The 14,494-nt window shown below is 50.5% G+C and overlaps 8 protein-coding genes across 8 annotated transcripts; 6 read left to right on the top strand and 2 right to left on the bottom strand.

The window, feature by feature from the left end:
* Nucleotides 1-9: 9 nt before the first annotated feature.
* BDZ99DRAFT_429360 (putative fungal-specific transcription factor) lies at nucleotides 10-1,933 on the bottom strand (the record flags this gene model as incomplete). The annotated part of the gene is made up of 5 exons (XM_033717222.1): nucleotides 10-552; nucleotides 601-836; nucleotides 886-982; nucleotides 1,058-1,750; nucleotides 1,818-1,933. The coding sequence occupies 5 exons, from the start codon at nucleotides 1,931-1,933 to the stop codon at nucleotides 219-221; spliced, it is 1,476 nt and encodes a 491-aa protein (XP_033568791.1). The 3' UTR covers nucleotides 10-218.
* A 281-nt stretch (nucleotides 1,934-2,214) lies between these two features.
* Nucleotides 2,215-3,579, top strand: BDZ99DRAFT_213966 (short-chain dehydrogenase/reductase-like protein). The gene has a single exon (XM_033713377.1). The coding sequence runs from the start codon at nucleotides 2,371-2,373 to the stop codon at nucleotides 3,376-3,378; it is 1,008 nt and encodes a 335-aa protein (XP_033568792.1). The 5' UTR covers nucleotides 2,215-2,370; the 3' UTR covers nucleotides 3,379-3,579.
* Nucleotides 3,580-3,781: 202 nt separating this feature from the next.
* On the bottom strand, nucleotides 3,782-5,248 carry BDZ99DRAFT_528044 (uncharacterized protein; the record flags this gene model as incomplete). Its single annotated transcript, XM_033726331.1, has 1 exon — nucleotides 3,782-5,248. The coding sequence occupies one exon, from the start codon at nucleotides 5,246-5,248 to the stop codon at nucleotides 3,782-3,784; it is 1,467 nt and encodes a 488-aa protein (XP_033568793.1).
* Nucleotides 5,249-7,484: 2,236 nt separating this feature from the next.
* BDZ99DRAFT_469346 (uncharacterized protein) lies at nucleotides 7,485-8,184 on the top strand. Its single transcript, XM_033721471.1, has one exon. It carries the CDS (start codon nucleotides 7,763-7,765, stop codon nucleotides 7,940-7,942), a length of 180 nt encoding a protein of 59 aa, XP_033568794.1. The 5' UTR covers nucleotides 7,485-7,762; the 3' UTR covers nucleotides 7,943-8,184.
* A 91-nt stretch (nucleotides 8,185-8,275) lies between these two features.
* On the top strand, nucleotides 8,276-9,052 carry BDZ99DRAFT_213993 (uncharacterized protein). Its single transcript, XM_033713378.1, has 3 exons — nucleotides 8,276-8,411; nucleotides 8,467-8,766; nucleotides 8,914-9,052. The coding sequence occupies exons 1-3, from the start codon at nucleotides 8,358-8,360 to the stop codon at nucleotides 9,010-9,012; spliced, it is 453 nt and encodes a 150-aa protein (XP_033568795.1). The 5' UTR covers nucleotides 8,276-8,357; the 3' UTR covers nucleotides 9,013-9,052.
* Nucleotides 9,053-9,562: 510 nt separating this feature from the next.
* BDZ99DRAFT_552523 (uncharacterized protein) lies at nucleotides 9,563-11,627 on the top strand (the record flags this gene model as incomplete). The annotated part of the gene is made up of 2 exons (XM_033727059.1): nucleotides 9,563-10,036; nucleotides 10,100-11,627. 2 exons carry the CDS (start codon nucleotides 9,563-9,565, stop codon nucleotides 11,372-11,374), a joined length of 1,749 nt encoding a protein of 582 aa, XP_033568796.1. The 3' UTR covers nucleotides 11,375-11,627.
* BDZ99DRAFT_528047 (uncharacterized protein) lies at nucleotides 11,434-12,492 on the top strand (the record flags this gene model as incomplete). Its single annotated transcript, XM_033726332.1, has 1 exon — nucleotides 11,434-12,492. The coding sequence occupies one exon, from the start codon at nucleotides 11,434-11,436 to the stop codon at nucleotides 12,490-12,492; it is 1,059 nt and encodes a 352-aa protein (XP_033568797.1).
* Nucleotides 12,493-12,994: 502 nt separating this feature from the next.
* Nucleotides 12,995-13,904, top strand: BDZ99DRAFT_214013 (uncharacterized protein). The gene has a single exon (XM_033713379.1). The coding sequence runs from the start codon at nucleotides 13,174-13,176 to the stop codon at nucleotides 13,759-13,761; it is 588 nt and encodes a 195-aa protein (XP_033568798.1). The 5' UTR covers nucleotides 12,995-13,173; the 3' UTR covers nucleotides 13,762-13,904.
* Nucleotides 13,905-14,494: the final 590 nt, after the last annotated feature.

The raw sequence follows: 14,494 nt of genomic DNA on the forward strand, positions 1-14,494 counted from the left end.
GGTTTTGTAGTGGAGGAAGGAGAATCTAATGGTTTGAGTAGTTACTAGCTAGGCGCGCTGGGTTAGTTTGGGGGCGCTAGTATGTGATTGATAGATTGCTATCCCCACGAAGCACCGCCTGAGGTGCCCATACTTTCCCAGTCATTCAAAAGGATGAAATCACGTCCCTCTTGGATCTCTAAAAGCAGGTCGAACAGAACAGTGTACAGAGCCTCCGATTACGACTGGCTCATGACTTCCCGCGCCTCGAGGAGCTGGAGATAAACACCTGCAGCATTCCACCTAGCATCTATACCCGTAAATGTCTCTCTAAGGATTTTCACAAGCTCAGGGATCCCTCGACCATAGCGTATATGTGCCCCACAGAGATGGTACGCGAAAAAGAGGCCCCATGGAGAAATAGCCTCGGGATCGCGACCTATGAAGCATCGCTGTCTAACGAGGTTCCTACTTACCGTCTCATTGATTTGTCGAATGACAACTCTTGCGCGCTGAGAGCGATCCGTGTCATCAGCAGCGTAGAACGAAGGCATATACAGAGCAACGAGAGCGCTATATCCAGATAATCAGAGAGATTCGTGAGCAGTCGAGAGCACATACCTATAAATGAAGGTAATCTGGTCATAATCTGGCTCGTCCATGTCATGCGAAGCGGCAAGCATGGAGTGAAGGGTCCGATCTAACTGCATCCAGACGTCATCTTGAAACGCCGATTCACTGGAGACATGGCGGAGGACCTGGCCCAGCAACCTCGCGGCTTGGCATAATAGCGCGAATTTACTCATGTGAGCGGTCATTGGTGAAGACAACCTGAACGAATCGTCTGATCTGACGATCTGAAGAATTTGTAAGCACGTGGAGGACCGCGGAGGGTATGGGGCATACGCCTTGGTCCCACACGGCGTCGTCCGCCGGCAAAAAGTCATCTAGGCTAGGGTCCGCGGTCGCAAAGGGCCTCCCGGGGCAACCGACATTCACGAAGCTACGATGCCAATCAATATCAAACCAAGAGTATAGCTCGACAAGCATTTTGACGGCGAAAGAACTGGGAACTGACCGGTCTAAGATCACAATTGCCCACCAAACTCTCCTCCTCTCTTCAACCTCAATCAAGGTCACGGCTCTTCTTGTATTCAACGTTCCACCAACATTGATGCCATGAGCGTGTGCATATCGGGCACATGCACCAATAGACAGGTAGGCTGCAGGGTATATAGCCTGCCCGAGTTCGTAGAGAGCGATGAGTATCCCAGCCTGCAAGATTGGGATCGAAAAGATGCTAGACCCTTCGACTTCGAGGTAGAAGTGCTTCGCGGTATAGTATAGGGGAGTCCGAGGGTTCCGTGGGCTTACGGGAGGGAGCGTTGTGATGAGCTTAAGAGAGACTAGAAGAAGTGCGATGTCGGGTTGAGATTGGAAGGAACGTAGGTGGAGTTCATGAAACCGTTTCTTAGAGATAAATGGCATCCACATGTGTATGTGCTCGAAGAATTTAGATGCCGTGGCGCGAATTTCATCTATGTCTCCAAGTAGTTGTAGAATGTGGGCTGGAACGGGAGGAGCAACACAGGAGATATCAACCTGCCCATGCTGTAAAATACCCGGATCCAAGAACAGCATGGTCGGAAAGTCAAGGGATTGGGCATCCGCGCGATCTTCGTCGGCGTGGATACCATGCCACGGTCGGTCGGGTACGGATGCCGAGTTGCGGGATTGCTCCAGCGTTGAGTATTCACACGTCAAGTTCCTCCTATTTCCGTTGTGATAAGCCCCGCGACGTGTGGACAGGGATTCAGTATCCAATGAAATGGACTCACTTGGTGCATTGCGAACATCTGGGAAGTGCCTTGTCGCATTTCCTCTTCCGTGCTTTACATGAAGTGCACACTTGCTGTGCCTGATCAAGGCTAGATTCGCTGTTGGGTGTGCGCATAATGTGCAAGAATAGTGCCTTGTTATCTCCCTATTGAAAGATGCACGGAGTCGTACGTTAATGTTTCGATGGAGAAAAAGGGAAGCGCAGTGAAAGCGCCGTAGCGGCCGCAACAAGAGAAGATTTTGCGGACGAATTGCGGCCACTGGCGGCCGCTGACCGGCCGCGAATGACCACTTATTCTAGCGAACCAATCCGACATGCTGAAAGGGGGCCACTACGATCCTTGCATACATACGGCCTAGTAAATGGTCGGTCTTACTTTTAGTGAGTAGAACTAAGTGCTGTAGGATGCGGCAGTGAACTTGATAGATATTCAGTTGTAAATTCACTCCTCCCGTCAGCCTTCAACCTCATCGAAACAATCATTAGCAGCTTGCTCGTTCTGTGCTCCCCATTTGATCCATTTCTGCTCGTTATTCCGACCATTCGTCAACATGAGTCCTCACACTGCCGCTCACGCCAATCCTCAAGGCGTGGGAGATTCCCGGCCAAGCGCCCTCCAAATCGTCCGCGATGAATCACTCGAAGGCAAACTTGTTGGCAAAGTGATAGTCATCACCGGTGCAACTGCCGGAATTGGTATTGAGACTGCACGAGCACTGTCCGCTACAGGCGCCACCTTGATCTTAACGGCCCGGGATATGAAGAAGGCCGAGACTGTTCTTGGGGGGATCCTAGAACCAGGTCGTTTCTCGCTGATCGAGATGGACAACGCCTCCTTCGCTAGCATTCGAGCCGCAGCAGCAACCATCCTCGCGAAATCGAATAATCAAGTCAATATCCTCGTCAACAACGCGGGCGTTATGGGAATCGAGGAGCTCAAGCTCACCGAGGACGACCACGAGATGCACTTTGCTACCAACCACCTCGGTCATTTCCTCCTCTTCCAACTCCTCAAGCCCGCCTTGCTTGCCAGCTCCACTCCCGATTTTCACTCCAGAGTCGTCGCCGTCACGTCTTCAGCCCATCGCGCGTGCGACCTCAACGAGAGTGACAACTACAACTTCCAGAAGGGAGGATATCATTATGGGCTTGCGTATGCAACCTCGAAGCTTGCAAATGTCTACATGGCCAACGAATTGGATCGTCGCTACGGTCACAAAGGACTGCATGCGACAAGTCTCCATCCTGGCGCAATCAACACGGAGCTGTCCAGACACATGAGTAGAGAAGTCGTGGAGCAGATTTTGAGCAACGAGAAGGTTCGCAAGATTATGAAGACGCCGGAGCAGGGAGCTGCGACGACTGTCCTTGCTGCAATTGGGGCAGAATGGGAGGACAAAGGAGGAAAGTATCTGGAGGACTGTGCAGAAGCAAAACGTGGTGAGGACGACAATGAGGTCTTTGGGGTTGGATATGTTCGCCAAACTTATGATCCGAAGAATGAGGATAGGCTATGGAAAGACTCGCTGAAGATTGTGGGAATAAACGACGATGTGTAGCACAGTTATAGTGTAGAGCATTGAAGCATAGCCGACCGAGCTCGTTATAGACTGGTTACACTGCTCTCCCACTACTTACGGTGCTTGAAATTGACCACCCTAGCAGAGCACTCTAGTTCTGCACATCAAAAAGAGTACAGGTGACCTGCCGCTGCGTCTCTACAAACCCAAGTTTGTGTCAGTGGAACAACTGAGTACTCGACGCGGCCCCCGATTCCATTCGCCTTCCACCCGTCAGACTTCTTCCGAATCTGGCCATCTGAGTGAGATCAACAAAGTTGAGCTGGATGCCGACATTAACAAGGCACAACATCATTGGAATAAGATAGTATAGAGATGAAAACCCTCTCGTCGCGAAACCAAAAGTTCAGCCCCGAGGTAATAATTGTCTGCGCTTGAACTTCTAGACCTGTAAGCGGGTTGCCCGGTTGGCTTTCACGATGGCGAGCAGTCGGTTATACGACATTACATCGTCGCCTTGAACGAAGGCCTCGCTCTCATAATAATCTGTTATATCGAGGAGCCCGTCCCAGTCCTCAAGCCACGCGTAAGGAAAAGCTACGCGGTGGGGGTCGTTCGCAAGGAGATCTTGGGCCACTTTTAGATCAATGGCTTCAATGCCTGAATCTGGCCAGTGCAAATTACTCTCCATAGCCATCAAAAAGAGTGGCTCTTGAAGAGGTCGAATTTCTACCGACTGAAGGCGCGTGGGGTTAGCAGTCGAAAGATAATCGAGCAGACAATGCCAACTACACTTTCCAACGCCTTTTGGGTAGTTGGGATAGTCAAAATCCACGGTACCATAGCAATCCTGGAAGGTGATCTCTTCTAGGACGTCTTTGCGAGTGGCCAAAAATTTCCCAAGCTCGTGGCATACGAACACCCGTTCAACGTATAGAGACCGGAGTTTTGGCAGCTGGTTTCCCCCGAGCCCACATTCTTCAGAGACGTACCAGATTGGGCCCGAGACAGAGGCGATGATCCGCAAAGTCGTGACGGAGTCTAGGTGTTCGAAGAAACACTGAGAAAGCCTAGAGATAAAATAGCAGTAGCCGGTGGTGGCGCCGGCACATTGCGCACCCTGACAGTCGTCGCAGGTTCTCGCAAGACAGCAGTTCTCATCCCGGGGGATTTTTCTGGCTTTGAATTCACCTTTAATGGCGACGGTGCAGCTTTGGATGGGGTTCAAGAATTCGGACCAGTCTGTACTGCCGAAAGCTCCTACCAGGATGGGTATCAGATTCAAGTGGAGCATTGTGATAGAGTGATTCGTGTTCCTGGTAATGGTGACGAATGTTGCCGACATCAAGGCTCTATAAGGCACATTCTGCTCCACCCACTCTACCTGACTGCTGCCGTCTGTGTGCTCCAGGTCGGTCAACATAGAGCTGTTACTCTGCGGATGCCCCCACCAAGAATCCGAATCAAAGCTGACCGTGAGCATGGTCAACTGGGGAAACAAGCGTAAATCGGATAAGATATTGGAAGCGACAGTCGGAAACACTTCTTTGGCGTCCAACTCTACCATGGAGACCCAGGCTGCATCTTTTGTATCCTCCAACAGGCCATATAAATCGCCGCAAGGGTTCGCAATGAAGTCGATTTGCGCCAGTGTGCCGATGAAGTGAAGGTGTTTGACGTATTGTGCAAGAGAGTTTTTATTCGCAACCGCGAGCACCGATTCAGCGCTTCTGACGGTGTTTTTGAGAGTGATCGTGTGGAAGACGGTAGGAGCGAGAAGCGTCCGATACCGAGAGCAAGTACTACTGAGGTTGACGAGGCCATTGAAGCCGTCTCTGCCGGATTCTTGGAGTTTCTCGATGATCCACAACTGGAGTTCGTCAGGCAGCCCCATCAGCGGGCAGGCCATGATGGCGGTCGATCTGCGCAGACTGAGTTGATTGGTGAGAGGAGAAGAGTTAGGAGGAGCAACCTGGCTCAAGACAAAGTCGCTCGCCAGGACGCGTCTGCGCTAGTCCTACTTAGTGCGATCTACCTCCCACGTTCTCACGTGTGAAAAGGCAATAGATATCCAAAGTATATCGACTGCAGCGATGCGTGAGGCTACTTTCATACCACTCTAGCAGCATTCACTGGATTTTCCTACTGCCGTTCATCTCTCATATGAAACCGTTGAATATTAAACCACGTGACCTTTTCCCACCTCCGTCAACTTCGCCCAGAAGACCATTTCCTCTTTCTGCAACTCTTCTGCTTCATTACGCGGTCGAACTATTCTGCAGGGAGTGAAAACACGTCCCTGCGAGTAATCATTGGGTCGTGCCGCGCTATCTATTCAAGAACGCTCAAGAGCAAGATCTTCATAGGTGTGGGAGAATCTGGCTTCAACTGAACAGTGACGCTTTCGATGGACTAAGCTCCGCACGTACTATGTATATAAGTTTTCTGTTACTCCTTTCCACTCCTCTCCTATCCATCCACATACCCCCAACTCGAGCTCGAGTAAACAGAGAGTGTCACATGCTTTCTATGGGACCTAGCGATCCCCTCGCCCATATTTTCTATAAAGACTATCCTTCCCTCTATTTGTCGACTTAACGAGATTTTTAAGAAGCAATAAGAGTACGAGGCGGGTGGGTGAGTGGTAATTTAGAAAAATCCCCTGAATCGCCTAATTATGGATATTTAAAATCGATTCTCTGTGACTCCATGGAGCGAAGGAAAAGCATTGTTCAAAAATCCAGCCAACATCCTTGCCGTGGAGCGGGAGTGGAGAGGAAGTCGAGCTTATCAGCATTTGAATAATGGAATTATCGTGGTAAGGAGAGGGAGGCGCTAGGTTCACCACTGTCGAAGATTAAAAAGAATGGACAGTAGGGACTGGGACTAAGAAAGAGGTGTAGGTATGCATAGGACCAAAGTCTGAGAAAGACGTCTCCTAGTGTACCTTGGGGAAGACAGTACCACTCGCCTAACTCAAACCCTACTTCGCACCACTCTCCCTTCCTCCTCTCCGCCATCGCCAACCAGTCTCGATAAGCATCACCACATGATTCCCCCGCGTCTCTACCTACATCACCGCCAGCTTCTCTTCTCTTGTCATACACCTCCACCAAATCACCATCAAAATCTATTAGCCAGTTGTTGATCCACCCCATTCGACTTCCTCCCTTCGTTGGTTTGCAGGCCGTAGCATCTAAACATTGGTGGAACGCGAACATTATGTACATGAAAGCCCCGTTTGCTACACGCAATGATTGCTGTAGGTGATTGTCATAATCTAACAAACATGTTGAGTCAGGTAGGCTGACTCTTCCCTACTGCACCATGCGTCGGTAGCACCGTCCACGATGATCTCTTCCCGCCCGGCTCCACAAAGCCCGCCAGGATCATCGAAAGACTGTTTTGGCACTTCCGAGCTCCATAAAGGTGCGGTGTTCGCAGCTCTGGTTGCGGCCATGAGGTCGGCGAAGATTACATACCATCTTTCAGTGGCTGTCACGTGGACAAAATGAGCCCTACTGGTAAGCACCGCTTCTCCGGTCCGTAAGTCCCGTGCTTTCAAGGCGTTAGTGTGATTCTACCTCCAAACTAGCGCTCGAATACAATGCACTGCATATTGGAACTTGTAGGACAGAGTCAGCCATGGCTTAAATTACGGGAATCTAAATCCATCTAGGTACGACGCGAATCATGTGGCGTTCGTTTTGGAATTATTTCCGGGCGCGCAGCAGAGGGGAGGTAATTGGGGCCGCGAGTTAGGTAACATACTTCGACAGCCAGATACATGTTAGGTGGAGGTATACCGGAGATGTCCATGGCGCTCCGTGGGGTAGTGGAGCCTAGATCTGGAAAAGATGCAATGATGAGGGCAGAGATTCGAGAAGCTGATGGGGCCGTTGAGTAGAAATAGATGCTAGGAAATAGGAGTAGCTAAAGCCAGTGATGCAGAGCCAAATAACGAGAGGAGTTTCACGTCAGCGGGAGATCCAGCCCAGGCCATATGCGCCTAGGTTGGTAATTTTTAGCTAAAGTCCAGTCCGCAAGACTCCATGAAAGCGAACGGGCGAAAGGTATCAATTTCCCATGTCCTCTACGGTGCTGGGAGCGTTTCAAATGCTAGTTGTGGATTCAGAGTTCACACAGTCAGAAAAACCCCTCGGAGAGGATTGCTGGTCTTCGTCATGGGCTGGAGGACACATGACCGAATCTTAGAAGGAAAATCAAATGTGCAATTGCATTATTTCGACGGAATAAAAAGAAAGAAGGTTTTGGAGAGGTTGACTTGGACAATCTTGGAAGGGAAGAGATAATATGACAAATTGGCTTGAAAGAAGAACCATCACCCATACCTCACCGTCGATTCATCTGCTAAGCTCTACTATCACCAAAGTAGCAATCTATGTCCATAAAGAGACTTACCATGACTGGACTAGCTCCAAACTTCTTTGAACTACATTCCACATTATACGCGTCCCCAAGCCCCAATATTGTACTCCAAGAACCGCACATGCTGAACATCTCCGCCCCTCGGCATCGCGTCAATACTCTACGCACCTTCCCATATGACGACCCTCCGAGATTCCATGCCCGATATTCGTAATGCCCAGCTCGCCCCGGATTGACTTACCTGGGAAACCTGGGGAATTCCAAAACCTGTGCCTGCGGGGATGTTCCCTGAAGGAGAGAAACGGCCGGCAAGAGAGAAACGGCTGGCAATCAAGTGCACTACCTAGGCATCTCGTGAATCAGGCCACACACAGCGAGGTACCTGCATTGCCATGTGAAGAGCAACTGGTTCCGTGTAGGGAGGTTGTCATGTTCTGGGATGTGGGAGAGAGCAGAGGTACTTAAGGGGGCCTGGTGAGCTGAGATGCCCCACGCCTGACCGCCGAGCTTCCATCTGAACTCCATCCATCCATCAACCTTCGACAACACGTATCCTGTTTCCTCGCATTTTCAACGTCTATTATTCGTATCATTGCCTAGATTCCCTAATTTGATAGAAATAAACCACAATGGCCGCCCCAGCTACCACAACCGTCAAAGACCTCAGCGGCAAATGGCTCATGGTACCCCTCTTGCTCCCCTCCCATACTCCTCGAAGGCCACTAACACCTTCCTCAGAACAAGAAATACTGCGGCGACACCGACGGCGTCCTCGCCCTCCAAGGCATCGGCTGGCTCACCCGCAAAGGCATCGGCCTCGCCTCCGTCACCCAAGTCACAACCTCCTACCCCGATGCCCTCAAACCCGATGTCACGCACATCGACTTCGACCAAGTCGTGACGGGCGGCATAAAAGGCACCACCGAGCTGCGTACCCTAGACTGGCAGTGGCGGGATCACACGGACCATCTCTTCGGCAGCTTGGAGGGGCGCTCGCAGTTCACCAAGCTCGCGCAGCTGGAAGAGGCTGTTAAACAAGTGAAGGGGGGAGACGCAGAGGACGCGAAGTTTATGGCGGAAGGGTGGGATGAGGCGACAAGGGATGGGGAGGTAGTGGAGGCTTATGTGGAGAACAAGAAGGGCGGGTGGGTGGGCTGGCAGATTTGGGGGTTTGCCGACTTGGAGGTTGAGGGGAAGAAGGAGAGGAGGCATGTGCGGAGAGTGGTGGTGCGGAAAGGGAAGGAAGTTAAAAGAATTTTGTTGGTGTTTGATTGGGTGGTTTAGGTTCGACTGCCCAGTGTGTATGAAAGGTGTGGATAATGGAGCGGTATGGAGTGATGGTAACGCAGACACGTGATGTGCCCAGATGCTTATGATAAATCGCAGGTCTGCTTAGGTCCCGGAATAGGTATGTATCCAAGCTTACGCTCCATGCTCAGACACAGCTGAGACGCATGTGCTGTACGATGCTGTTCCTAAGACACGTCTTGGTCTGCTACCAGTGATATTTTCCATGTTAAGATTTGGACCCGTTTGCCTCATCAGCCGGGAGAAACTGACATGGATTGGTTGGACCCTCCCTGCCAGGCTGCACTTCATTACTGGACGAGGTTTATACGAGGCTGGGGTCGGGCGCCGGTCTGCCTCCTGCTGTGCCGCCCACCTGCAGGCTGAGCTTCCCTCCCGACTCACACAGTATCCACCGTCTCACCCCGACTCCAATCATTTGATTTTCCAAGGGCAATGTTTCTAGTCATATATCCTCAAGAGCTCTGTTATTTCAACCCGCACCGCTCACTTCCGAATCCCGCGTTGATTTCTCTCTAACCTCGCGATGGAGCCTCTATCCGCTCTCAGCCTTGCTACGAGCGTCGTGCAATTTGTCGACTTCAGCAGCAAATTGATCAGCGGCAGCATCGAAATTTACAAGTCGACAAGTGGACAGCTTGAGCAGCACAATGACCTTAAAGCTGTCACAAAAAGTCTGTCCAGGTTGACAGCAAAACTCGAAAAGTCAGACTTTGCAACCATCGAACAAAGCTCAACGAATACCGAAGAGATCGTCAACCTTTGCAAAGACTGCCGTCAGACTGCAAAAGAGCTTACTGACATCCTCCTCAAGTTGAAACTGCAGAAAGCCACAAAACGCGAAAGCGTCGTAGTAGCCTTGAAGAGCATCTGGGGTCGTGAGAAGCTTGAGGACTTGCAACATCGGCTTGATGGGTATAGACAGCAACTGGTTCTACTCATCCTCGTTGCATTGAGAGAAGATCTTCAAAGCCAGCATGAGCGGAAGTTCGATCACCTCGTTCGAAGAAACGAGCACGTTGGAGAAACGTTCCTAAAGCACATCTCTGAGAGCGACAAATAGCGATCAGACCTCCTCGAAGCTGTAAGAAAAAGCCATCAACACGACACAATCGCCGGATCTCCTTTAGAACCTAGAAAAGAGGTCTTCCTACAGCCTTACTCAAATGTTACCCAGGAGTCATTGCTACGAAAAGTTCTACTCAGTCTGCGCTTCCGAGAAATATCCGATCGGCTCGAAAGGATCCCTATTCGACATCAGGAGACCTACGAGTGGATTTTCCGCGAAAGTGAACGTAACGTTCCTTGGGATAGCTTCGTGGATTGGCTTAAGGGATCTTCGAGCATTTACTGGCTCACTGGTAAATCTGGCTCGGGGAAGTCAACCCTGATGAAATTTCTTCTTAGCGACCCGCGCACTTGCGATGTTGCGCATTCTTCCACAGATTTCGGAAGTTGCAGAGTTATCATTGGTGGATTTTGCTTCTGGAACTCAGGAACGGTGATTCAGATGTCCCAAAATAGCCTCATTCAAACCTTGCTCCACGATTGTCTCAAAGAATGTCCAGAGTCATTGCCCTTCGTACTACCCCCCCACCGGCTCGAAGAGCTCCATATCTTCGGCATAATCCCTGATACGACTTGGATTTGGCCAGAACTTGCACGAGCGTTTCTAAAGCTGCTCGAAAGATCTAGTGCCAGGTTCTACTTCTTTGTGGATGGCCTCGATGAGTACTCTGGCCACCTGACCGCCTTGATCGACCTCTTACAGTCGATAGCAGCCTTTCCAAATGTCAAATTATGCGTATCCAGTCGACCGTGGCCGATTTTTGAAGACGCGTTTGCTGGCCAAGCCTCCAGCCTCCGTCTTCAAGACTTGACTTACCCGGACATGCTCAAGTATGTTTCAGATAAAGTTACGGGTAGTCGAGGCTTCAGCGATTTCGCAAAAGTGGAACCGGAATATACTTCCAGTCTAGTTGAGAATCTTGTAAAGAAGGCTTCTGGAGTATTTCTGTGGGTAACAGTGGTTGTCGCCTCATTGTTGACCGGTCTTTCAAATGGCGGTCAAATCGAAGATCTTCAGGCCATCCTCGATGCATTGCCACCTGATTTGGAGGGATTGTTCCATCGAATACTTGGAAACATTGAGCCGTCCCACAGGAGCAATGCCGCTAGGCTCTTTCAGCTCGTGAACGCAGCGAGGAGGCCTTTGACGCTCCTACAACTATTCTACGCAGACAAATATGATCTCGAGTCAACGCTCAAACTTGCCACCAAGGAATCGAGCCCTCAGTCAATGGAAGAAGAGGCTACATGGATGAAGAGACGACCCTAACCGTCCAATACTTGCATCGAACAGTCAAGGATTTTATGGAACAACCTAACGTAAAGAGAATGACTGTCATAGCTTGGAAAGCACCCATCGACGCCCATAGACGATTGGCTGGTGCAGCATTGGTGGAACTGAAATTCGGCAACATGTTGCTTGACGAAAGCCAATTCCAGAGTATCATCTTTAGCTGTATGGAATATGCAGATTTAGCAAGCGCATACCCAACCGAGGACACCGATCTTCTAGTTCAGCTAATAGACGAGATGCACAGAGTCACGGTCAGGATTTCCGAGAAGGAGACTATTGTTACCGGGCAAAGCAACCCGGATACAAATGTCCCTCGAACCCATCATCAATGCTACAGGCTCAAGCACCAAACCGATAAAGATTCTGTAAGGCTTTGGCCATCAGACCCTATGTATCTCGGAATTAATTTTGGGCTTACTTGGCATGTCCAGGAAAAGGTTAAAGGCCAACCCCTAGAGACACAGGGGCATAGTGAGCACTCTTACCTGATTTGCGCACTTGGATGTGACGAGCCTCGCGCCTTCTTCTTGAGGTTCCGCGATTGGCCTGAAGAAAAGATGTGCATAGCATCGTCCACCATGCCCAATACCCAGTATAACGTCAATATGATCAATGCCAGGTTCAAAGCCAGCATGGCCAGGTCCTCATCTGCACCATGTAGTATTACCATTGAACCTTGGACGAGAATAATCAGGCCCCTGCTAGAGGCCGGTGCCAGTCCCAACTATAGATCCACATTGAGCATCGCTGTTTCACCAATGGTCAAGACTCTCACACCTTGGGAACACCTTGTTAGTTCCCTAACGAACAGTGATATAGTACAACATGAAAAGGATTACTGGATGGAGGCTGCGTGGCTGTTCATCAAGCATGGTACCAAACTTGACAATACAAATCCAGGAAACCTTTTAGAGTACGAAAAAGCGATCTCAGATATTCTAAGCAGGAAAAGAAAAGATACCATGGGTATGACCCTTACTCACTCAAAGGGTAAGAGTAACTCACGTCTTGCCAATCTGTTCAAGTGGAGCAGGAACAAATCGGCAAAATTACGATCTGGCCCCTCGAAAAACCCACTTCATGGTCGAAAATGAGCTTGCTTCCACGGCAAGTTGCCCACAGCGTCAATTCCGAAGACCGATCAATTCGACGCCTGATATCATTAACCAATTAATTGTACGCCCGAATAAATCAGTCCCACCAGTCCCATTGCATCTTTTATGCTCGTGCTAATGACTAGCAGCATCAGTCTAACCGTAGCCCGAATCCTCCGTCATCAACGAGAACCCTGCCGCTACTACGCCTCCCTCTTCGAGACCATCGTACTTCGTACCACTCCTTCAGTAGCCGACCACGTAGCTTGGACCGGGTTTGCGGAAACATCATCCACCGTTTGGTTTCCGAACAGCTCTCCTAGAGCGTATATCCCATCGTTACTATTACCTTCAGACATAAACCAGAGAGTCCAAACCGGAGAAGTCATGGCTCCGAACTCACCGCGAAAGTCAACTCACCCACCACCTACATCACCACCGGCGATTCTTCTATTGTGTCTTGTAAGACAAAATCGCTGCCTTCGTTTTCTCTCCAATGCCCGGTCTGTAGTCCCCATCCAACCTTCCCAATCGCCGCCAGAATTCTTCTTATTTCTCAATATTTTCTGGGGTGGACGGTACTGCTCGTAGAAACCTAAGCAAGCTACATGCAGACTTGACCCATTTCGACTCCACTTTCTCGACGACTCTCGTACCTACACGCATTTCTTTCCTTCATACATGACGATTACATACCCACGGCTTTTCTTCGTCCTTATCCACAACCATATCTCTCTCGCTTCCTTATGCACGTTTATCCTACAAGCTATCTTATCGCATCATCATCTGTATTTTATCTCTATCAGGATTTTATGGACCTCCAATGTACCGATTCTCTATATGTCTACATATCTTCTCCACCTACCCGCCCATCCAATCCCCCCATCTAGGCGCCCCGTTATGTTCACCTTCCCCACTACCCACTACCACCGCACCCGCCTTCATCCCACTTCCGCCTACTCATCTTCCCTTCTCACCACGCTCCTCCGCCAGGGGCTCCCACCTTCCCCCTCTCCTCTTTTGTCCCAGCCCTTACCCCACACTTTCCAGCCATCATGCTCTCTGGCTCAGGGATGTCCGCGCCCATGCTCGGCCAAGCCTCTACGTCCCTCTCACAGAGTCTCAATATCGTGTACCACACTACTGCGACCAGCCAACCCTTACCGGTCGAGTCAAGTCTATCGCCTGGCGGCGCTCTTACGAGCTCGGGCCTTGAGCTCTATGCCCTGGCCAGGGGTTCAACGCCATAAAAAGGACGAAAACCCGTGACGAGATTGATAGCTCCTCAAAAGAGGAGGGGTATTCATCCCGTGAACAATTTAGATCTGTATACGTCATATACGAGGATGGATAACAGCACCATCTACGATAGTGTGAGCGAGGGAGAGGAGGAGGGAGTTCGCTATTCACCGTGGATGGGGTAAGGGGGGGAAGAACAGGAAAGCACGTGAATCTAAGCGAATTCAGCGAGAGCGAAGCTCCCTTTACCCCCCACCCCATCCCCCCACATACACGCCCTCATGCCGAAGTCTCCCAACTCGCCTGGTCCTGAACACTAATCGCATCGTCTGGCGACGAGCAGGTTGTTCAGCCCGCTCACGCCACCGCGGCTGTTCCGACTCGGCGTCGAACGGGTGCGGGAAGACACGGTACGGGCCAGGCGTCTTCGGCCAAGGCATCGAGGAGGGAGGTGGTTGGGGGGGGGGGGGAGGAGAAAAGGCAAAGTGGGATCTGATAGAGCGGGCCAGAAAGAAGAGGGAGCGAGAGGCTGACTAAGTAAAGTGAAGGGTTGGTGGATGGGAAATGGTATGCATGCACATGATTAGTATACGTAAGCGGTAGATGGATGGAGATGTGATGAAAAATGAAAGGGACTATAGAGGCTTTCTATAGGAGCTATACTCCCGCGATTACACAGGGAGTGGATGTAGGAAAAACACAGTCGACGCTTCCTCATATCGGCATCAACTGATGCATGGCCCGTGCCGAAGAGCTGTTAACT

This window comes from Mytilinidion resinicola (assembly GCF_010093595.1).
Source record: "Mytilinidion resinicola strain CBS 304.34 unplaced genomic scaffold BDZ99scaffold_36, whole genome shotgun sequence".
Lineage (NCBI taxonomy): Eukaryota > Fungi > Ascomycota > Dothideomycetes > Mytilinidiales > Mytilinidiaceae > Mytilinidion > Mytilinidion resinicola.

Bases quoted from the DNA above. Each gene is read 5' to 3' on its own strand.
- BDZ99DRAFT_213966 (XM_033713377.1), top strand. From the start codon at position 2,371: ATGAGTCCTCACACTGCCGCTCACGCCAATCCTCAAGGCGTGGGAGAT.
- BDZ99DRAFT_469346 (XM_033721471.1), top strand. From the start codon at position 7,763: ATGACTGGACTAGCTCCAAACTTCTTTGAACTACATTCCACATTATAC.
- BDZ99DRAFT_213993 (XM_033713378.1), top strand. From the start codon at position 8,358: ATGGCCGCCCCAGCTACCACAACCGTCAAAGACCTCAGCGGCAAATGG. The intron at 8,412-8,466 runs GTACCCCTCTTG...CACCTTCCTCAG, and splicing joins TCAGCGGCAAATGGCTCATG to AACAAGAAATACTGCGGCGA. The intron at 8,767-8,913 runs GTGAAGGGGGGA...GCCGACTTGGAG, and splicing joins TGGAAGAGGCTGTTAAACAA to GTTGAGGGGAAGAAGGAGAG.
- BDZ99DRAFT_214013 (XM_033713379.1), top strand. From the start codon at position 13,174: ATGACGATTACATACCCACGGCTTTTCTTCGTCCTTATCCACAACCAT.